The sequence below is a fragment of the Giraffa tippelskirchi genome, chromosome 9 (assembly GCF_054371585.1).
Source record: "Giraffa tippelskirchi isolate mGirTip1 chromosome 9, T2T-mGirTip1v1.2.pri, whole genome shotgun sequence".
Lineage (NCBI taxonomy): Eukaryota > Metazoa > Chordata > Mammalia > Artiodactyla > Giraffidae > Giraffa > Giraffa tippelskirchi.
The window spans coordinates 27,582,378-27,606,397 of NC_137283.1; the positions used below are offsets into that span (position 1 = coordinate 27,582,378).

At 41.7% G+C, this 24,020-nt stretch overlaps 1 protein-coding gene across 3 annotated transcripts in view; it reads right to left on the bottom strand.

Moving 5' to 3' along the window:
- The window catches only part of GXYLT2 (glucoside xylosyltransferase 2), an 89,938-nt gene that overhangs the window by 54,600 nt on the left and 11,318 nt on the right, over positions 1-24,020 (bottom strand). For 2 of the 3 annotated variants that reach the window (XM_081528318.1, XM_081528317.1), the window contains exons 1-2: positions 10,238-10,853; positions 7,491-7,622 (exon numbers count right to left, since the gene is read on the bottom strand). In XM_081528318.1, the coding sequence (XP_081384444.1) occupies positions 7,491-7,622; positions 10,238-10,468 (363 nt within the window). In that variant the 5' untranslated portion in view covers positions 10,469-10,853. Of the gene's footprint in view, positions 1-7,490; positions 7,623-10,237; positions 10,854-12,906; positions 13,100-24,020 lie in introns of those variants that run through there. The other variant, XM_081528316.1, reaches the window with a different exon arrangement.

Consider the following 24,020-nt stretch of genomic DNA (forward strand, 5'->3'; position numbering starts at 1 on the left):
TCGCCCACGCTACACCCCACTCCAAAAAGTGCAGGGCTTGTTGATGTTGTTTATTTGTTTAGTATCTTGACTGGACTTTTTCAGTGCAGTCCACTTCATCTTGTGTGTGAAATCTATGCTGTTTTTCCTGAGAGGATGCAGCCTGTGCATACCCACAGTCACCCAGGATGACAGTGGTTTTTATCTGGGCTCTCTTTGATTGACCATTCCTTTAATCTTTCTCATAAGCTGTTCACTACTGTTGGTAATACCCAGCTGTTAGCCTTCACTAATTGCAGCTGATTGCTCTTCTATTTTTGACAATGGCCTGAGCAGGAGTTGCTCTGCAGGATGATCCATTAAATTCAGGCACATCTGCGGGGACAGTTTTAGAAGCTGGTCTTTGAACTTTGTTCTGACCAGAAGGGCACTTTTTATATTTCTTCCCCTGGTTCTTCCTTGTAAACTAACTGGCCTATAAAGTTTATTTACCTTCTTGCTCTCATGAAGCTTTCTCTTAATGAAGGGAGCCTCTGAACCCTTGGCCATTTTTGCCTGGAATTTAAGCTTCTGTAAGACACTGCTGGTAGAGATGAGAAATGCTGATGACCTCCCTACCCCCTGCACCCAAGAAAATACCATATCCCTCAACTGGGAGCTGTGGAGGAAAGGATTTCTGTGTTCTTGACTGAACTGTCCAGAGTTGGGTTTCCACCATGCCGAGCTAGAAGGGGAGAGAGAGGGAGCTCATTGAGGTCATGGCTCAATTGGCACAGATTCTCACTCTTTCTTATTAAGTTTTAGTAGATTTTCTTGAGTAAGAAATCTGTTTCTTCATTTGCTTAGGCCATTAGGACAGTTTCCAAAGATTCTAGATATTTGTTTTAAAAATAATGTTCTGGGACTCCCCTTGAGGTCCAGTGGTTAAGACTTTGCCTTCCAATGAAGAGAAGGTCTCACATGCCTCAGGGCCAGAAAACCAGAACATAAACAAAAGAAGCAATAGTGCAACAAATTAAAAAAAAAAAAATGGTCCACATAAAAAAGTCTTAAAAAAATATATATATCATTTATGCTTATTTCACTGGGTAGCAGTTTCCAGAACTCTCCTGCCACCGTTTCAGATGTCACCACCCTGCCAGGCTCTTTTTCTGCTGCAGTAGCTAAGCTTCTAGAATGTGACTCTCAGGCTGCTTTAAGCATTCATCATTCTCACGGAGTAAGCCTAGCAAAGGACTATGAGAGAGACAGATAGAGCCCTGGCAACATTATAGCAGCTGTTGGATCTAGTTGTGCTTGAGATTAGTCCTCTGATCTGGACTCCACAGTCAGATAAGTGAATAAATTGCCTTTTCTGCTTCAGTTCAGTTCAGTCACTCAGTCATGTCCAACTCTTTGCGAGCCCATGGACTGCAGCACTCTAGGCCTCCCTGTCCATCACCAACTCCTGGAGTTTACTCAGACTCATGTCCATTGAGTTGGTGATGCCATCCAACCATCTCATCCTCTGACGTCCCCTTCTCCTCCTGCTTTCAATCCTTCCCAGCATCAGGGTCTTTTTCAAATGAGTCAGTTCTTCGCATTAGGTGGCCAAAGTATTGGAGTTTCAACTTCAGCATCAGTCCTTCCAATGAACACCCAGGACTGATCTCCTTTAGGATGGACTGGTTGGATCTCCTTGTAGTCCGAGGGACTCTCAAGAGTCTTCTCCAACACCATAGTTCAAAAGCATCAATTCTTTGGTGCTCAGCTTTCTTTATAGTCCAACTCTCACATCCATACACAACTACTGGAAAAAGCATAGTTTTGACTAGACGGACCTCTGTTGGCAATGTCTCTGCTTTTTAATATGCTGTCTAGGTTCATCACAGCTTTTCTTTCAAGGAACAAACGCCTTTTAATTTCATGGTGCAGTCACCATCTGCAGTGATTTTGGAGCCCAAGAAAATAAAGTCTGTCACCATTTCCACTGTTTCCCCATCTATTTGCCATTAAGTCATGGGACCAAATGCCATGATCTTAGTGTTTTGAATGCTGAGTTTTAAGCCAACTTTTTCATTCTCCTCTTTTATTTTCTCTGCTTAGCTATTAATAGTTGAAATTGAGTTTCTCTCACAGGTAACCAAGAGTTGTAACTAATATCCTGAATGTCAAATGTTTAATAATGTGTGAGTAAATGATAAGTACTATGGAAAACTTGTTCAACAAAATCAGTGTCTAGGATCATTTTCATGTGATCTTTTAGGTAGTTAACTTCATCCTGATAATTTAAGGCCTCTTAGGGCATGATGAAATATACAGACATCATTTATGATGATGCTAACTGATGTTCCTCTTAATAAGGCTTTTTAATATATTCTTATTCGTCTGTCAATATTTGTTGAAATACAAAAGGTTCTTTCCAAGGAAGTCTCAACATTAATTGTTAATTCTGAAACATATTATTAATAATACAAAAACCTTACCTTAATTATAAAAAGTTCTAATAAGTCAAGTAAACCTCTCTTTTTCCTCAACATATGGCAAACACATTAGAACATTCCTAGTGGGCATACAGTTTTCCAAATACTGGAACCAGATAAAGACCTCTTTAACAAACTATAAGTGTAAAAAGGGAAGATTATATGTTGTTGCTCTTGATGTTATATAGAAAATCTAGGTAATTAAGATTTTTATTTGGCATGGTATTACCTTGAAATATTAAAGAATGGGACAAGTTCACTGGAAATACAGAGTTAAAAAAAATCTCAGGATATATTTATGTTTTGTGAATTCACATCACCTTTTCTTTGTTTAATAGGAATTAGTGAGAGTTTGTGGGCTTTCCTGGTAGCTCAGAATCTGCCTGCAATGTGGGAGACCCTGGTTCCATTCCTGGGTTGGGAAGATCCCCTGGAGAAATAAATGGCAACCCAGTCCAGTATTCTTGCCTGGAGAATTCCATGAACAGAGGAGCCTGGATAACTAACAGGGACTGAAACTGAGTCTCTTAGGTCTCCTGCATTGGCAGGCAGGTTCTTACTATTAGTGCTACCTGGGAAGCCCAGGATCTGCAGAGGAGAACATTATTGAGGAGACAGGTCTTTATAGTCAAACAGGCACACTGTGTAACAAAATGTGGAGACTCAGTATAAAACCTCACTAATTCCTACTAAATAAAGAAAAGGTGACGAGAATTCACAAAACAGTTGTTCTTACAAAAGTAAAGCCTTTTGGCTTTTACTAAGCAAAAAGGGAAAAGTCCTCCAGGATCAATTTTAAAGGACAGATTTGACTTATCTGTGGTTTGCATATTGTTTTAAATATTTTGAGCTTCATTCAGCCTAAGGAGCTTCATCAAGTCACCTGTTAGCTTGCACTAATAATGGTCCTTAGATCCACTGTTCACAGAAACAGAAATGTTAACAACCATTGATTGATTTACAAGTTAATAAATCTTGAATTTGTGGGATCTGAATTCCACTAATTGTACTTGAGAATCTAATAGGTTTGACTTGCAAAGGTTCATGCTCTGATTAGTAAAATCTTACCTGAGAAAAGGGCTTCCCTGATAGCTCAGTTGGTAAAGAATCCGCCTGTAATGCAGGAGACCCTGGTTTGATTCCTGGATCGGAAAGATCCACTGGAGAAGGGATAGGCTACCCACTCCAGTATTCTTGGGCTTCCCTTGTGGCTCAGCTGGTAAAGAATCCTTCTGCAATGCGGGAGAACTGGGTTTGATCCCTGGGTTGGGAAGATCCCCTGGAGAAGGGAAAAGCTACCGACTCGTATTCTGGCCTGGAGAATTCCAGGGACTGTATAGTCCATGGGGTTGCAAAGAGCTGGACACGACTGAGCGACTTTCACTTTCACTTACCTGAGAAAAGGTTTCATCTACAGATGACACCCCCTCAGAAAAGACGTAAGACTGATTCTCAGTCATTTGTCTGATCAGGGTCAGAACGTTTGCATTTTAGAATCTCCATCTCCTCTGCACTGACTGAGCAGCACTCCTGATTTGGTTTTATAGAGACAAATTTCAAGGAAAACATCACCTAGACTTGATTTCAAATTACCATGAGGATCAATATATCTCACTGATGTCTAGAAACGCCATGTTTATAACTTCTGTTATGATATACAACTCAGGGAAAGTAAATGTCCTGTCAACCACAATCTCTCTTTATTATTTTTAAGAAGGGCTAGTTTCCATTATCAAAAGCAGATAAGGAATTCCAGCACTCATTTGTCATTCAAAATGGAATAGACTTGTTCAGCAGGGAATGAATGAAAACCATCATGTGGTGGGTTTGTTTTTTTAGTAGTGGCAGTAAAGTCACAATTCAAGGTCAGGGAAAATTCAAATGTCTTCTACTGGGTTGTTACTATTTTTTTTGGTAGGTTGGGGAGACAATTTTCCAATAATAACTTGGGATTTCTAATATTTTCCCCCTAAAACAGTTAAGCAGAAGCCTGAGATTTTTTTTCTTGTCTTCTCAAATAGTTTTCATAACACCAACCCAGAGATTTTAGTTCTGATTTAGGGTAGTTGCTTCTTGAAAGTGAAGTGAAAGTGTTAGTCACTCAGTTGTGTCCGACTTTTTTGAGACCTCTGGGCTGTAACCCTCCAGGCTCCTCTGTCCATGGGATTCTCCAGGCAAGAATACTAGAATGGGTTGCCATTCCCTTCTCCAGGGGATCTTCTAGACCCAGGGATCGAATCTGGGTCTCCTACATTGTGGGTGGATTCTTTACCATCTGAGCCACTTCTTACTTCGTTTCGTGCAGTGAATCCCATCTCACAACCTGTACTAAAGGCTGTACCATGTGAAAAACAGTTCATTTAGCAGTCAGTGAACTTGTGCAGCAAATCACCACCAATAGTACATCCAGGTTGTGTTTCTTTTTCACAGGTTCTGAGTAGGAAATGCTAAAAATGCCATTTGCCGTATAGGGTTTCAGACCAACAGATGGCAAGGCCTCCTTGTGTGGGTGTTTCCCAGGTACCTCAAAATCAAAATATGACCCCAGTTAAACTCATCTTCTCCCTTACAAATAATGGTATTTCTTTATAGCCTTTTCCATCTCTAAGTTTTGTTTTTACATTTTTTGTTTTTTTTGGCCCCACTGCGTGGCATATGGAATCTTAGTTTCCCAACCAGGGATTGAACCCATGCCCTCTATGGTGGAAGCACAGAGTCTTAACCACTGTATCGCCAGGCGAGTCCCCTTTTCTATCTCTATAGCACTACTATACACTCCCAGGTGACGAAGTGGTGAAGAGTCTGCCTGCCAATGGAGGAGACACAAGAGATGTGTGTTTGATCCCTGGGTCAGGAAGATCCTTTGGAGTAGGAACTGGCAACCCACTCTAGTATTCTTGCCTGGAAAATTCCATGGACAGAGGAGCCTGGCAGGCTTCAGTCCATGCAGTCACAAAGAGGTGGACACAACTGAACTCACACACACACACACACATTGTATAGGTTGAACTAAAAGAAACAGCCTTTTTTGTAGGTCATAAATAGCTGAATACTGTCAATTTCAAACAGATCAACTTTAAAAGTTGTTCAGATTAGAAACGGTGAAATCTTGATCACCTCCACTTCAACTCTCACAGCCAGCCACTCATAGGGACTGGTAATTCTATTTCTCAGGCATGGTCTGCATCCATCTCTAAGGAAACCAGCTGCCATAGCTGAAGTCAATATTAATTGGCCTCAGCAATTCCACTATCCATACAGTAATGAACCAGTGAATCCTTTTTTTTTTTCCCCTAAATATGTATTTATTTATTTGGCTGTGCCAGTTGTAGCATATGGAATCTAGTTCACTGACCAGGGGTTGAACCCAGTCCCCTGCATCGGAGCATGGAGTCTTAGCCACTGGACCACCAGGGAAGTCCACGAATCCTCTTCAATACCCAAGTCAGATCATCTCACTTCCAAACTAAGAATTGTTCAATGGCATCTCACTGTCCTGAACACAAAGACTGGACATTCCAACATGGCTTATACAGTCTGCAAGCTCCAGATCCTGCCAACCCCTTCTATTCCACCACACTCTATTTTTAGTTACTGGAATCTTCTATCTCCTCAAACATGCACCTTCCTACTTTTGTAGTAGGGTCCGTGTACCTACTATTCCATTTACCTGGAACCTTTTTCTTCTCAGACCCTAGTCACTCAGTGACCACCCCCTGCTACTACTCCTTCTTTCACATTTCAGCATAAAAGCCATTCCTCAACAGAACCGTCTAGATATCCCCCAGATCAAAGTGTAACCCTGTGTTACATACATCCATGAGACTCTGTTCTCCATCTCAGCACGGATCACATTTCTAAGTTCTTGTTCATTTCCATGCTAGACTCCAAACTCCAAGGGGGCAAGACCAATAAATGACTATTAAGGATTTGCTGTATGGCACAGGAAACTCTATTAAATACTCCATAATGACCTGTATGGGAAAAGAATCTAAAAAAGACTGGAAATATGTTAGTTATAACTGACTCACTTTGCTGTACAGCAGAAAGTAACACAACATTGTAAATCAACTATACTTCAATAAAAATTAAAAATAAAAATAAAAATAAAAAAGGCCATGAGTGTCTTGTTCATAGCCATATCACCATCACTAAGCCAGGGCTTAGCACCTAATGGGCACTCAATAAATGTTTACTGAAAGCATGGCCTTCACAAATGTCAAGGCTGCAATTCACAAGTCAAAGCTGCCATTTTGTTCACTGATATTGTCAGTTTTGGTATATCTTTGGTGCTTTTCTATTTAGCATTTTTTAAAAATGAAAACAAAGACATTCAATTTGAACATTCCAAATGGAAAAGGTGAACTGGAACTCTGGACCTTCTCTGAATTATTCCCTAGCAAAGTTACAGCTGGGCTTCCCTGGTGGCTCAGTGGTAAAGAATTTGCCTGCCAATGTCAGAGATGTGGGTTCAATCCCTGAGTCAGGAAGATACTCTGGAGAAGGAAATGGCAACCCACTCCAGTCTTCTTGCCTGGAAAATCCCATGAACAGAGGAGCTTGGCAGCTACAGTCCATGGGGTCGCAAGAGTCAGACACGACTTAGTGGCTAAAGCAACAACAACAACATAGTTACATCTAGTAGTAGTTATTATTAAAAGAGAAATAATAATAATCTAAAATAACATTAATTGAGCATCAACTATGTGCCAAGCTTACGGAGGAAAGTGAGGCTTAGAGAAATTTAGAGATTTAGTGAGGTCCACAGAGCTAGTAAATGTGGATCCACAGTCACAAAGACTCATAATCAAGAATGCTCTGGATACTCTCAGTCCCTCAATCTTTGAGAAAGACAATTTCTCAACCACAGGTACCTTCTCTGTACACCTTGATCATTAAGAGCATCAACTACAGAATCTAAGAGGAACATATTTTCCACTGTTAACCACTGTAACTAAAATGTCTCTAAACAAACCCTAGTTAATTCCATGATGTTTCCAAATGCAATTCTCTCCCAAGCAGCATCTTATTAAAAGCAGGTGTTCCTACCGGAAGAAAAAGTCTCTGGGCAGCACAGGGTTTGAATAATTTCTTCCATTCCTGAGGGTTTCCAGCCGAAAATGTGATGGGGTAGATTCTGTGCTCAAACTTCTTTGTATATGAGTCAGGCCACTGTCGAAGCTGAAAAAGATAGCAGGTAAGGGGAAGGTGATTAGACCCCAGAAATATGGAAAACACCTAAAACTTCTGAGTGGCAAGGTAGAAATTATTCAGGTAGCATGCATAGAAAGTTTAACTGTATCATCACAACTCATGCTCAATGAATAGAAGATCATTGTTAAGATTTAACAAAATAGCATCCAAAGTTGGCAAGGATGATGGGAAACTCATACCTAAACACTGGAAGGGTAAATTATAAAAAAACTTCCAAGAGGGCAATTTAGAAAGTGGTAATAACAAACCCCAAGACAGAGGTACAAGGACTTTCACCAAAACATAGTTTTTAGCAAAAAATAAAAAGCAAAACAAAAAAATCTTGGGAACAAATTAAATACTCAATAATAAGGAACTGGGAAAATGCATTATGATGGAACTACACAGTGGACTATTGTAAAAGTAAAGTACAGGTGGCACTAGTGGTAAAGAACTCGCCTGCCAATGCAGGAAACATAACAGACGTGGGTTTGATTCCTGGGTTGGGAAGATTCCCTGGAGGAGGACGTGGCAACCCACTGCAGTATGCTTGCCTGGAGAATCCCATGGACAGAGCAGCCTGGCAGGCTACATATGGTCCATGGGGTCGCAAAGAGTTGGACACAACTGAAATGACTTAGCACACACGTATATGCGCCATTATGAAGAAATAGTTACAATATATAGTTAGGTTTTAGAAAAAGCAAAGTGCAAAAAGAAATTTGTAATATGGTTCTATCACACAGCGGAAAATACATGCGTGTATTTTACAGGTAGAGAAAAATCTGAACAGACATGCACTGAACTGTTAGAAGTGGGTACCTATGGAGGTGGGGGTGTCATTTTCTATGTTTATATTATTTCTGTATTCTTTAAAACTTTTATAGGGAGTGTATATTACTTTCTCTGCTTATATTAATCTTATAATAAAATTATTTTAATCAATAGACTTTATTTTTCAGAGAAGCTTTATGTTTACAGAAAAATTGACCAGGAAGTACAGAGAGTTCCCATATATCCTCTCTCCTTCCCTTCCCCATTCCACAGTTTCCTCATCATTAACATCTTGCATGCATGTGGCACATTTGTTACAAGTGATGACTCAGTTTCAATACATTATCAAGTAAAGCCCATAGTCTACATGAGGATTCATTCTTTATATCATCCAATTTTATGGGTTTTGACAACTGCATGATGTTCTACATCTACCATTACAGAATGTCAATGTCTCATGCACCCCCACCAGAATGGGCTGGTGGCTGTCCCCACTTCTGTGTCCTACTATTTTCTGGTTTTGAGTCTGGGGGAAAGTTAAATTGTATATTTGATTGTGAACTGCCTGAAGAGGTTAAGAAATCAACCAGCTGACAATTTCAACTTTTATATTAGGAGATGACAAAAATAAACGAAACTTTCAAATATTAAATATCAACAATGTAGATGGTAAATACCAATATCTACAGCTTAAAAAAACTCTACTCCTAAACAGCTTTAAAAAAAAAAAAATTCTACTTCAATATAACAGCACTTGCCCACAGTGCAGTTTCCAGAGGGATCATGATGGCAATTAGCATTTTGTTTTGTTCTGACGCTGAGGTATGTGTCCCTGAGCCTCCCAGAAAGTTATCACAAGACACTCTGGATATTCCCACAATGCCTCAGTGTTGAAACTAACTGACAACCCTGAGAAGGATGCGATAACCTGCCCCTCCACACCAGCATCTCACACGGCTGAGCAGAAACCAACTGCTGCTGATCTACAGTTTCAGGGCTAAGACAATACCCACCAGACAGAAACATTCCAAGGAATCTGTAGAATCTGATATAGCCTCACAATTATACTCCACAACAAGCAGAGCAAGAATCATTTGTCCCTTTTGTGTATTTATGATAGATTTTTGCTTGATAAAAATGAAAATTGAAGCTGAGAAACATTCTGTGACTTATGAAAGAGGCAGTGTTTTACATCTAAACTGGTACCATAATCTCAGCATGGAGAAGAAAGGGGCCATATGCCCTGCTGTGATTTTTAACACCCTATTATGATTTCCTTTGCAATTGAGCTTCACTGGTCTAACAAAGACCTGAGGAAATAAGCCGTCAAAGGGATAAAGTCATCTGAGCAACGCAAAACATAACACAACTGCACAAGTAGCTACAAAATTTTCCCATACAATAGCTCCTAATTTGTAACGCCCCAGGTACTACGGCTCATAACAAATTACTCCAAAACTTGGTAGTATAAAACTAGCATTTATTATCCTCATAGATTCCAAGGATCAAAAACTCAGACACGGCACAGAAGGGATGGCTTGACTTTGCTCCACAATGTCTGGGGCCTCAGCTACAAGTCTTGAAGGCTGGGGGCTGGAATCATCTAACGGCTTGTTCTCACATGTCTGGTGGTGGAGGTTAGTTACCAGCTGGGGACCTGAACCCCTCTCTGTGTGGACTTCTTCCTCTGGGTGAATTTGGACTTCCTGGCCAGGTTCCAGGGCCAGGCATCCCAAGAGATAACCAGGCAGAAGCTGTGTCCTTTTTATGGCCCAGCCTCAGATGTCACATAGCAGGACATTTGGCCCCTCTATGTTATATCCACGTACACAGCATGGGCTCACGCTCAGTCGCTCAGTCCTCTCTGACTCTTTGTTTCCCAGGTAGCACAGTGGCAAACAATCTGCCTGCCAGTGCATGAGATGCAAGAGATGCAGGTCCAATCCCTGGGTTGGGAACATCCCTGGAAAAGGAAATGACAACACATTCCAGTATTCTTGCCTAGAAAATTCCATGGACAGAGGAGCCGGGTGGGCTACTAAGCATGCATGCACACACATTTTATGTACATAGATATATCTGTATTAGCTCTCGCCTTAGAACAAAGTACCCTAAAACTTAGTAGCTTAAAACCACAAACACTCATTATTTCATATCATTTCTTAGGGTCAGGAATCTGTGAGCTGCGTTATTCTGGCTGAGGACCCCTCCTGAGGGTGAGTCATCTGAAGGCTAGGTGGAGTTAGAAGTCTCCAAGTTCATGTGCATGAATGTCAGCCAGAAGTCTTCATGCCTCAATGCATGGTCTTCTGCAAGGGCTGCTCTGACATAAAATCTGGCCTCCAAGAGAGAAAGAGTGCAACCAAGATGGAAGGTGCAGTGCCTTTTTAAATGTAATCTCAGAAGTGACATAGCATCACTTCTTCCCTATGCTACTGGTCACGGAGGCCAGCCCTGGGACAGTGCAGGAGGAAAATACATAAAGGTGTGAATAGTAGGAGGCAGGATCACTGGGGGCCCTTCGGAAAACACAATCTGTTACACATCTATAATTATATATATACATCTTCCTTCTCTTTTAAAATTTAAGTATGCATTCTGCTCTGTTCCATTCTCATGCCCCAACTTCTAGCATGTAGTAGGTACTCAATAAATACTTGTTCAAATGATACTGTACGTGACCCGACTAGTGTTGGCCCATAGCCACTTTTGCTGCATTCCTGCACAGAGCATACTTCTCAGCCCCTTTGGAGTTGGGTGGGTCTTGTTGACCGGCTGCTGCTGGACAGTTAAATAGGGACAGTTAAATAGGAACAGAATGTCATTGTCAAGTGGAGGAAGTGAAAGGCACTGTGGGGATCTGACAGTTCCTATCTTTCCTTTAGTGGCATCTCAAGAACTGCAGAGGCCAAATGTTCCAGCAGGTGCCAGCTACATGCAAGAACGGTCTCTGTTAACTGCGGTCCCAGGCTGAGAGGGCCGTGTGGAGAGGCCCTCTGAGACATGCAGCAGGCGTGTGGAAAGTCTCTGAGCTTTCCGGAAGTTGTTACTGCAGCCTGACCTAGCCCACCTTGGGTACAGATAAGCATCTCTTTTTATCACTCCCACTGGTCCCAAGTTGCAAAGGGGGAAAGTGAAGCCCAAAAAAAGCCCCTAAGACTTGCCCGAGATCAGGCAACACGTGAATAGTGGAGCTGAGTTTTGAATCCGAGTTTTCTGTCTACTAGTTTGAGAAGTAGTCGAGTTAAGTTTATGGATATTTGGGTCAGAAACCTTGAACTGACATCAGATGAGTTAATCACTGAGACTCTCTAAGCCTCAGTGATCTCAGTTAGTAAAATACGGATATGGTTATTAACTTTTTCAAAGGATTGTTATGAGGATTAAATAACAGCAAATCATAAATCATAAGCCCTTGATAAAGGCTATTCTATTTTTGAAATTATGATTACTATTATTATTATTAATTATAATTCCCCTTATACCACAGCTTCAGGGAAGCTACTTACATGTGTTTCAATGATTTTGGTTGCCCCTTCCCCTTATGCAGACCTTTCTCAAGGTGTCTGCCAATCAGTTTTAAGTCCCAAGACAGTTTCTTCCCTGGCTTCTCTAGGTGAGGATGTCAAAGCGATTTTTTTTTCTTTAGAAAACATAATACATTCTCCAGCTTTCAGTTATTAGTCTTTAGCTACCCAACATTCTGCTTTGGCCTTTCTCATCAGCGTGGCTACCCGGGGGGCAGGATGTAGCCCCGGTGACACAAGCTGGTATATACAAAACGAAACAGCTGCTCTCTCTGCCAGCACTCAAGACCTCACTGCAAGAGAAGCCTCGCCAGCAAAACAAAACTCGGTTTATAGTCACACGTGCAACAAGCCCGGAGAAAAGAGGTATTTCCAAAGCTCTCCTGTACTGGGAGGAAACTGTTACTTGCTCTTCAATACGAGAAGAGTACACACATATACATGTATACACATACAAATACTCAGTCTCTCAGATACATAAATACACATACACACACCTGTATGTGAAAAAAAATATGGAAGAATCACTCAAAAGTGTTGACTCTGATAGTTTCTTGTGTGGGGAAGAAGGGTAGCAAGGACTTCTACCTTTTAAATTTATAACATCCTGTTTGAATTTATTTTGATGAGCACATGTTATCTGTCATTCAACAAATAGATATACACAGATGAAAATAAGCTACGTGACTCCCACTGAGAACAATGTCGGTAACCCCAGGAGGGGTGCAGCCCTGGGTCAAGTGCTTCGAGTGCATCATCTCATCTGATCCTCATTTAATCCTCCCCATCTCTCTCTAAGGAGGTGTAAGTATCCCTGTATTATAGATGACAACTTTAAGGCTCAGAGTCAAGTGTTCGTGGGCACACAGCTGAGTATTCAGTAAAATGCATTAGGAAACAGGATATGCATGTCCCACAGTGCACTCTGTCCACACTCAGTAAATACCGTGCCACACTTTCTGCACAATCACCTGCTTATCAAACTCAGGCTTCAGAGATTCTTCGGTGAAGATGTGAAATTGCATCTTCCTGTGGCTAAACAGCACGGCAGATTTGAGCATGACAAGCGTCTCCTCCAGCCGATTGCCACAGGCCACCACTGCCAAGTGGATCCAGAGCTCGGGTGGCAGCACAGCTTGGAAACTCCTGAGTTCTCCAGGCCTCCTAGAAAGAAGAAAAATAGGTGAAAGCTATTATTAAACTCATGAAAGAAAAATAAAAGCTAGTGGAGGGTTAGAACATTTCAAAACATGAACAGGCACAATCTGTTATACTTTATAAAGTGATAAGCATTTTGACAATTCTTGCTGCTTAGAGAAAAATACCCTTTATTTCCATATTTATCCTGGCAATAGCAGGATGAGTCACTGTTTGGACTGCTATAGGTGTCTGAGGCTTTTTTCCGCCAGCATTCAGCTGTCTAGTGCCTGCTGGCTGCCTACTGGCCCATGTTTGGAAATGGTATTGCTAAACTCTGACAGCTGACACAGGGCTGTGGCGCTCCCACTCACATGGGCCATGGAAATTAGATTTGAATGCAATTTGAACAAGACGAGGGTGGACAGTGGCTTTCCCACGTGAAACAGCAACATGATACTCCTATCATCTGGAGGGTTTTAGGCTGAAGTGGAAGGCATGACCACCGGACCAAAGGAAAATCATGCAAACCCAGGAGGTGAGCAAAGAAAACAACACATGGGCCTCCATGACATCTTGGGAGAGTCTTACAGAAACAGGTGTTAATCTTAACCGTCTCGCTCAAGACTGCTGAGCTGGTAGGTATGAAATCCAGCTTCTAGCATGAAATGCTTACTAATAAGAAGCAGACAGGAGAGAGGACAGGTTAAACTGAAAATTACCAAGGTATCAAATACCCAGTCAACAGCTGAGAGCGGAACAGGGTCCAAGAGTCCAGAATCATTTTCCAGCTATTTCCTCATAATAAAAGATTTGTTCCAGGCAAGGAGACACAGCCAAGCCTCAAACACACCACTGAGAAACATTTGCAGGCAAGCTGGAAGAAGTTGGCCTGGATAAAGGTGCCCTGAGACAAATGAAACTAATTTACTTGCACAAAAGATCTGGAGACCAGGGGAGCTTGGATGTGGAATGCTACCTTCCTTCCAAAAACTTCGAGTTCAATCAGCGTGCTGCTCCATTATTCACTGCTCGCTCAAATAAAGGCAGCCGTGCTCCAGATTTCTTTCACCAAGAGGAAAGTTGAAGATGTGGGTGGAGCACTGCGGAAGACTTTCCAGTTTGATTACTTAAGAGCATGCTGAGTAGAAGCATGGCCTCCTGGCTTAGTTAGGTCCAGATGCATAGACTTACTCAGATTCCACTGATTTCGGGGATCAGAGGAGAGGACAGTAGAGATGTATCTTCTGAGACTGTCCACGTCTCTTCAGCTCCCTGCTGCTGCCTGATGAGGCATCATCTTCCTTCACCAAGATCACTGTGATTCCCCCTAGATGGTCCACCCGCCTCCAATCTGATCCTTAACCCCGTCTATGATTTCTCCTTGTTGGAGAAATGTTCTTCTAAAATGTTCTAAAATGCAAATAGGATTGTGTTATTCCCTTGATAAAAGTCATGTAAAGGCTCCCAACTGCCTTGAAGGTCAAGTCCAAACTGCTGATTGTGGCTTCTACTTAGGTCTCTTGTATCTGCCTCCAGCACCTGCAGCCTGGGTGGGCAGCCATTTATAATCACTTAGACTGCAGCTTAGTCTTAGTCACACTTAGACTGCAGCTCTCCATCTCATTTTTTGGCATCTTCAGATCCTAGCACATGCACTGTCTCTCAGAAATGCTCTTCTCTGCTCTGTTTTCCTTGCTCACTCCATCTCATTACTCCATAAATCTAGATGAGGTGCCTACTATGTGCCAGACACCTTTCTGGGTACCAGGAAGACAGCAGTGAACAATACAGATCAAAATGCCTGCCCTTGCTGAAGTTACAGTCTACAGGTGGTAGGCATAAGACAAAGAAAGAATAACAGTCAAAGCCAAATAATAACTAACTCACAAAGAAAGTTAACCAGCCAGCAGGAAATACAGGGTGGAATCATGAGGGATACAGGAGTGTCTGATGGTTTGGAACATACTATACATTTCGAAGTCAGGGAGGTAAGTCCTCACTGAGAAGGTGAGATCTGATGACAATCTGATGGTGGGGAGGGAAGGAGTCACATGCTTTTGTGGGTGAGGAGGATTCCAGGCAAAGGGGGCAGTGAGAGCAAAGGTGCTAAATCAGAAGCATGCCTAGTGAATTCGAGAATCCTTGCCTTCAGGAGTCAGATGTCTTCTCTCCCTCAGCTTCATGGATGGACTTTCATACCGGCTATTAAAGCCAACTCCCAACTAATTTATGTAAAGGGATGGGAAGGATGTGTCACAGATAATGCCAAAACCACAGTCAATTAAGAGAAAGTCAGTCAAAATACCAGCCAAAATATGCTACAAAAACATTTAATGCATACTCGTTTGTTTAAAATTATGCTCAATATTTAAAAACACAAGTATCCACAGGTACTAAAATAGTAAATGCAACAGCTTAGCTGTCTTAAATATGAGCCATTACCCTACCTCCAAAGAGAACAACTCCTCCTAGTTTAGCTTTACACTTTGGACTTCTACATGAATAAAATGTCTTAACTTCAGTAATCAGGAAACTACTAATTCAAACAATAAGGAGATTCTATGTTGTTTTGGACTGGTGAAACTTAAAAAATAAAAGTTGGACCATACACGTTTCAGAGTGGATAGGGAGGTGGGGGACAGCTCAGATACTGCTGGGGCAATTTAAGTTGACCTAAACACCTTGGAAAGCCTTTTGGCCACATCTATCAGGAGTGAAGATATATATACACCCTCATTCTTCTGGTTCTACACCTGCATATGAGATCTGAAGAAACTCTTGCACATTTGCATAGGACCCATGCAAGAATGCTCACAGCAGTCCTATTTATAATATTGAAAAGTTGGAAATAACTTTCCTGTCCATGCACAGGAGAATCATGAATATATTTGACAAGTTTAAGTGGAACACTGCACAGCAGTGAAAATAAACAACTCAGAAGGTCATGTATGAACATAAGGACAAAGAGGAAAAAGAGCAATTGGTAACGGGACAGCGGTACAATGAGAGAGTTTGGATGAAGCTGAAAAACCAGCAAACAACACTTCATGTTGTTCACAGACATATGGAGTAAAAGTCACCATGTTATGAGCATGAGAAACATCAAAGGCAAGGCAATGTTTACTTCCGGGCACTTAAGTTTTTATTTCTTAAGATGAGAGCAGGGTACACAGAAATGCATGATGTAATTGTCTGTATTATTCATGTGCCCAAACTATGTGACAAATACTTTAATTTCTTCTTGATTAAAAAAAGCTTGCACTTCCTTGCACAGCAGGCCACTTTTCTTTGCAGGCTTCAGTGGTTTGGGCCTGCATGGTACACAGAGCAGGGGCTGGGGCCTGCAGCCCTTTTTGGTGTCTGGTGACAGGTACTAAAAAAGACAAATAAAGCTTCTCCTAGTGGCAGTTCAAGTATCGGTGGCTGGGATTTAATGAGATCTTTGCTGCCCCTACTCTGTTACCTCTCATGTTACATTAAAAATCTCAGGCTTCAGGTAATAAGCATTTGTGTTCTGTGGCCACAAGGAATAATCAAGTTTAAGGGCGCTGAAATGGTGTGCCTTCCACCAAATCTTACCAATGGGACACAAGCCCCTCGCAAATGTCACCTGAAGACCCTGCAAGGGTCAAGGGATGTCCAGGCTACAGACCTCAGACTTCTAAACCCCTTGAGTTGCCAGGTGTTGGTGGGGAATGGGAGATGGGAATTGTACTTCCACTGCTCTGACTGATGGTTAACTATGTTCTTCTTTACACTTTATAAAAGAAGACTGGAGTAGACATTTGCTGTCCAGGAGTTTTACAGGCCTGCTGCTGAGGCTGAAGCTGATGGCAACCACCTCAGTTACCGCCCTGGTAGAGCCTGGATGGGAGTCAACAGGGTGGAAAGCAGTGCCAAAAGGAGGCAGGTCAGATCTCCAATGGCATTACTTGGGCACCTGAATCCAGGTATATGGCTTTAACCTTGGAAAGTCATTGATCAAGCCAATAAATTCTCCTCCCTTTAAGTCAGCTTGAAACAAACTTCCAACTTAGCAATCAAAAAAGAGTCTTTACATAGGTCTTAGAAATAGGTTTCAGATTGCCTTAGATTCACTGTGCTTTTCTTCTCACCTTGAGTCATCCTTTAAATGCTCCATGAATCCATCCCCTCTCTGTAGCTCACTGGTTGGATGGCATCAACCGGATGGACATTAGTTTGAGCAGGCTCCAGGAGTTGGTGATGGACAGGGAAGCCTGGCGTGCTGCAGTCCATAGGGTTGCAAAGAGTCGGACAAGACTGAGCGACTGAACTGAGGACCTTCATTCCAATTTTCATCATTCTACCGGTTTCATAGGTGGAAGAGATAACAGATACCATCTCGAGCAGGGGATTCCCAGCCTGACTGCATATCATCATCACAGGAGGTGTCTGTTAATATCATAACTTCCATCCCAGAGAGATTCTGATTCCGTGGGTCTGGAGTGAGATCCGAGTTTGCATATTAACACACTTGGACTACAAGCATCCGGAGTTCATCTCCAGCCAGGAACTCATCACCTGAGTTGACCTCTCACCTCTCCTCTCTCTCCCTAACTCTTCCCCTCACCTTCAGGAATGAAGCTCTATCCTCTGCCTTTTCTCCGGGTCTTCTCCTCACCTCTTGCCTTAATGAAAACATGCCGCCCTGTGAGGATGCCACGTCCCCAGTCGACGCCTCGAGAGCAGCTCTTCTTCCTGCTCTGTCCCAGGAGCCTCAGAGGCTGGTTTCCTCCCTGCTCCTCCCTAACACGTCCAGACACCTTGTCTCCACGGTGAAGTCTACAGATGCAACTATCCCATCTTCCTTGTTGGTGTCATCTCTCAGCTGTCCGGTCACTCCTCTTCATTCCCTGAACAGTTGAGCTTCTTGCCCACAGGACACCTCCCCACCACAGTCCTTGTCAACATTCTTGTTGTTGTCTAGTCGCTAAGTCATGTCCTACTCATTTTGATCCCGATAGGCCCTTAGGGACTTCAACGGCTCTTTAAAACATGGTTTCTGCATCCTGATCCTTCAGTTTTGTGAGCTGAATACCCTCCACCTTTTCCTTCTCATGTCCTGAGACACCTAGTGCTGTGCTTACGTCCTGGACCTCCACATACACTGTTGCTTCTGGAATGTTCTTCCCTAGGGCTTCCCTGGTGGCTCAGTGGTAAAGAATCCACCTGCCAATGCAGAGACTCGAGTTCAATCCCTGGGTCAGGAAGATCCCCTGGAGAAAGAAATGGCAACCCACTCCGGTATTCTTGCCTGGGAAATCCCATGGACGGAGGAGTCTGGCGGGCTACAGTCCATGGGGTCGCAGAGTCAGACATGACTGAGGCCACAGCACAGCACAGCACAGCTCTTTGCAAAACCACCTCCTTCTCTTTCAACAGTAGAATAATGCTTCCCTGACCACCGCACTGAAGGAGCACCTTCCCTTTTCTTTTCTATCAGGGTCTTTATTTCATTCCAAAAACCTACCTTGTTTGGTGATTACCTAGTCTTACATTGTAATTTATAGCAAGCACACAATATTATCTACAGTCAACATAAGGCAATGTAAATTTTAAAAATCCTTAGAAAAAAGGTTGGAATAAAACACACAATGTATATTTTCAATTTTTAAAATGTAAAACATTATGTGTTGAAATAGTAAAGTTGGTACATGAAAAAAAATCCTTGTCCCATAAAATATTTTTTTTTCATGTTACAGTCTGGTCTTTATTCCACTGAATAAAATACATACAAATGGTGTACATACAATTTTATATCCTACTTTTTTCATCTGATTCTTTTACTTTTCCTGTTACTTTTTAAGTCTTCGTGACCATCATTTTAACTGATTATCTGACTAAAACACCATGGCTTACCATCTCTTTCGTGGTGGTGGTTCTCAATTTTTCCCAAAAATACATATGTATATATATGTACATATAAAATCTTGCACTAAACATGTATAGGTCAATAGATTTTTTTTTCCCTTTTTTGCATTATTTCCTTACATTACATTCCCAGGAAGGGATTTATTGGGTTAACGGCTATTATCCTATCAAGGATGTAGTAATTTTGAGTTTCTCAAATTTACCCAAGAGTTCTTAGAAAACATCCAGACTATGAGAAGGAAAAAAAAAAACATAACAAACATTAGACCAGCCACCTCTGAGCTCCTTGTATGAGGTAACCGTGGAGCTGACAGCTGAAACAAGATGAAACATGCTTGCACGTGACATCAGTACCTCCAAATTCCTTGTGTTCTGAAGATGTGATGCATAGATTGTAGTTATCATTTAGACACTGCATCAAATAACACTGAGTCTCACAGTAAGAAGTTATTCCATTTTCAGTTCTTTTTCAACAATGTCTTTTTCAACAGTGCTAATATGTCTTTCTGATGTTGCCTAATTCTCCTTTTCAACTGAGAAGACAGCAGGCCTCAGCTAGAGAGCCTTCAGCAGGCACGAGTACCAGGTTAAAAATGAAAAGCTGTCTTGTTTTCTTAGTGTTTGATTTGACAATTCCCTTCTATTTATGTTATTGCTAACAATTTACGTCAGTGATATAAAGTTTTCTTTAAAAACAAACATACTAAGAATGTGGAGAAATCAGCACCCTCAAGCACGACTGGTGAGATTGCAAAATAGTGCAACTGCTTTGGAAAACAGTTCCTCAACATTTTAACTATAGAACTACCATCAGTCAGTTCAGTTCAGTTGCTCAGTTGTGTCTGACTCTTTGCGACCCCATGGACTGCAGCACGTCAAGCTTCCCTGTCCATCACCAACTCCTGGAGCTTGCTCAAACTCATGTCCATCGAGTCAGGGATGCCATCCAACCATCTCATCCTCTGTCATCCCCTTCTCCTCCTGCCTTCAATCTTTCCCAGCATCAGGGTCTTTTCCAATGAGTCAGTTCTTCACGTCAGGTGGCCAAAGTATTGGTATATCTGGTGGTAGTACAGAACTACCCAATGACCCAGTAATTCTACTGCTAGGTGTCCACCCAAGAGAAATGAAAACAACTGTCCTCACAAAAACATGTACATTTGTAAATGTTCATAGTAGCATTATTTACAATAGCCAAAAAGTCCAACCCAAGTGTCTATCAATTGATGAATGAATAAATACAACATGGTATATACCCATATAAAGGAATATCATGTGGCAATAAAAAGGAATGGAGCACCAATGCATCTGTCAACATATTAGAAACTTTAAAATAGTTTGTGAAAATATAAAAGACTACATGTTGCATGATTCCAAATGTACGAAAAGTCCAGGAGAGGAAAATCCATAGAGACATAAGGCAAGTTAGTGGTTACCAGTGACTCACAGAAGGGGCGAAGGGGGAGTGACTGGTTCGTGGGTATAGGGTTTCTTTTCCGAATGATGAAACTGTTCTGAAACTGGATAGCAGGGATGGTTGCACAACTCTGTGAGTAAACTAAAAATCTCCACATTGTACACCTTTTAAGGGTATTTGAATTACATTGCAATAAAGCTGCTATTAAATAAATACACAAAGGCACACATTTATAACAAGGATAGATTTAAGTTTTTTTCTTTTCAAGTTAGCATACAGTGGTATAGTCTTAAGAATCATGATGCTGATGTAGGAATGACTGAGGTTTGGAAAATGCCACCCTCATTGTCCTGGTTTATGCCCACCCTGTGATCCAATGAAAAATGATGCTCAGAACAACAGAGAAGGCTCAACCACCACCTCCGCACTGCTGGAGACGAGCGTCTCCTTAATTGCTTAAAAGTCTCAAGCGTGTGACTTAATTAAACTTCAATTTCTGGAGTGTATAAGTAATGAAATACGGCATTTATGTGTAGTGCTATTTACTTTGGAGCCTATTACTGCAAAACACACTGAATTATTAACGCAAGTAATTGCTTCTACTCAGACCCTCTTTTCCGCTGTCTCCTGCTACCTCTGTTATCAGGGCTTCTTAACTGATAGGCTAAATTAACTAAGGTAAACCTGATGCTATGATATGGGCTGGCAGTGCGAGTTGGACAAAAAATCACAGCCTGAACCAGTACTGTTGGTGACTAGTTTTAATAGGGAAGGAAACACAGAAATTTGAGGGGGGAGGTGGGAAGGAAGGGAAACAGACAAATTTTAAGATTTGAGTTGAATATGCTCACCCTAGGGAAGACTTGACTTGTGGAATGCTCTTACCCACACCCCCCCCACCCCTCGTCCCAGTGGAATCTCTTTTAAGATGAAGCCATGGCTATTTGAACATGGAGGTTTGTAAATGGGGTCACAGTGGCAGTTGAAAAAGTGGAAACACCTTGATTTAGCTCCTAGCAAAAGAGTCTGGTGATGGGTGATTATATCCATGTTAAGTGTTGGCAGCCAAAGACACTAATGAAGTTCCTTGCAAACTACAGGTCTGGGAACACATGAAACCCCTGACAAGAAATTTCCACACTGAAGCTGTGAGTAGAGCCTTTACTTAGCAACCCAGACATGACGCCCAGGACTGTGCTAACAGTTAAATCACTTTTAATGACCCATGGGTTAGAGTTAAATCAACAGTCTTTAATCTTCCAAGACAGACAGAAAAGCTGACATTTGCCTTGAAGTCCCTGCATTACATGATCAGTGTTGACACGATGCAAAAATATCTGCTATGAGGGGGAGGCTTAATAAAATCATTTGATAAGTGAATCCAATTATTAATAATTCATATTTTGCTTGGATCACGACATTTGAAACATGGCTGTGTTCCTAAACAAAGTCTAGCTCTTAAGAACAATAGGTGTCAATGCCCAAAGTTGGTGATTTTGTATGTGTGTGTGTCTGCTTTAAGCCATCATTGTACACACTATACACGGTTAATGATTAGGAAGTAGCAGAGTCAGGATTCAAACTCAAGACTTAAGAAGCCTTGCTTTCCATTATGATCTTGTATATGGGACCACATACAAGTGAGTCAGAAAAGAAGCCCCCTCTAGGCACATAAAGCCTTCATCTTTACTTTGAGCTCCTAACTCAGTGATCTGAAGGTGAACTGGATTTCAGCGCCCACAAGAGCCCCACCATGTGTGACTCCCATAGCATACCTGCACCATCTCTTCCTCCGTAGTCTATCCACTTGCCCTTTGTTGTTGCTCAGTCGCTTGGTTGTGTCCAATTCTCTGAGACCCCATGGACTGCAGCACACTAGGCTTCCCTGTCCTTCACCATCTCCCAGAGTTTGCTCAAACTCATGAACATTGAGTCGGTGATGCCATCCAACCATCTCACCCTCTGTCATCCCCTTTTCCTCCTGCCTTCAGTCTTTCCCAGCATCAGGATCCATTCTAATGAGTCAGCTCTTCACATCAGGTGGCCAAAGTATTGGAGTTTCAGCTTCAGAATCAGCCCTTCCAATGAATATTCAGGATTGATTTCCTTTAGGTTTGACTGGTTTGATCTCCTTGCAGTCCAAGGGACTCTCAAGAGTCTTCTCCAACACCACAGTTCAAAAGCATCGATCCTTTGGTGCTCAGCATTCTTTATAGTCCAACTCTCACATCCATACATGACTACTGGAAAAACCATAGCCTTGACTATACGGACCTTTGTTGGCAAAGTAATGTCTCTGCTTTTTAATATGCTGTCTACATTTGCCACTTATCCTTAGTTGAGGTTATACACAATTTTGTTCATAATTCTTCTCCTTCCAAAACTTTAGGATGCTGCCTGGACTAATTCTCATTTCACTTTTCCCCCTTATGATTGTTCCTGACACACAGGGAATTCTATTTCTCCATCTCCCTTTTCTTTTCAAATTAAGATGTTATTGAGATTTTAAAAATATGAACCAGCAGCGCTGGTTTGAAATAAATGTCTGGCGACATATGAGGGAGAAGAGTGTGGATTATATATTCTGTGAATGGGCACCTCTATTTCATTCCCCAAAAAAGAGCATGAAGGACCTACCAACCTAAAGGAAGGAAAAGTGATTTCCCCAACTAATTTCCATCTTCTTATGCCTCAGGCCAATAAGGGATTTTTAATTTTCATGATAATTAATATAGTTTAAATTGTTTTAGCAATATACAAGTGAAGGAAATGGCAACCCACTCCAGTATTCTTTCCTGGAGAATCCCAGGGACGGGGGAGCCTGGTGGGCTGCCGTCTATGGGGTCGCACAGAGTCGGACACGACTGAAGCGACTTAGCAGCAGCAGCAGCAGCAGCATATATTTAGCATACAAAAATGCAAAATGTAGACAAGCAAAAGAGGGGGTGCCCAATTTGATAACCTCTGTTAACATTTTGGTATACCACTTTCCGGGTGGTGCAGTAATAAAGAATCTGCCTGCCAATGCAGGACACACAAGAGACACAGGTCCAATCCCTGGGTCAGGAAGATCCCTTGGAAGAGGAAATGGCGACCTACTCCAGTATTCTTGCCTAGAAAATTCCATGGACATAGGAGTCTGGCAGGCTACAGTCCTTGGGGTTGCAAAGAGTTGGACATGACTGAGCACAAAGGCAGATACCACCTTCCAGAGATATAACCAATATATGTGGGTATGTGTTTATAAATATGTAAATATATAGAAGGCATTAAAAATGAGATAACTTTTATAATCTGTTTTTTCCCTTATAAATACAAGCAATTTTCAAAGTTAAAAAAAAGAGATTTCATTAAAGGTATATTCTTCAAAGGGATTCTGGAAAGCAAGCAAATAGTTCAAATTTCAAGATATGTTCCCAAGTATAGTGTGGTTGTAAGCAAAGATCCAATCATGTCTGAAGCCAGTATAGCCACTGGACTTTTCAGGTATGTGAGCCAATAAATACCCTTCCTTGCTAAAGTTAAAAAATAAAAAGCAATATAGATTTAGTTGCACATAGACCTGGCTTCAAATTCTAGGTCTGCGACTTGGCTGTTTCATCTCTTGGGCCAACACTGTTGCCATCTCTAATCCTC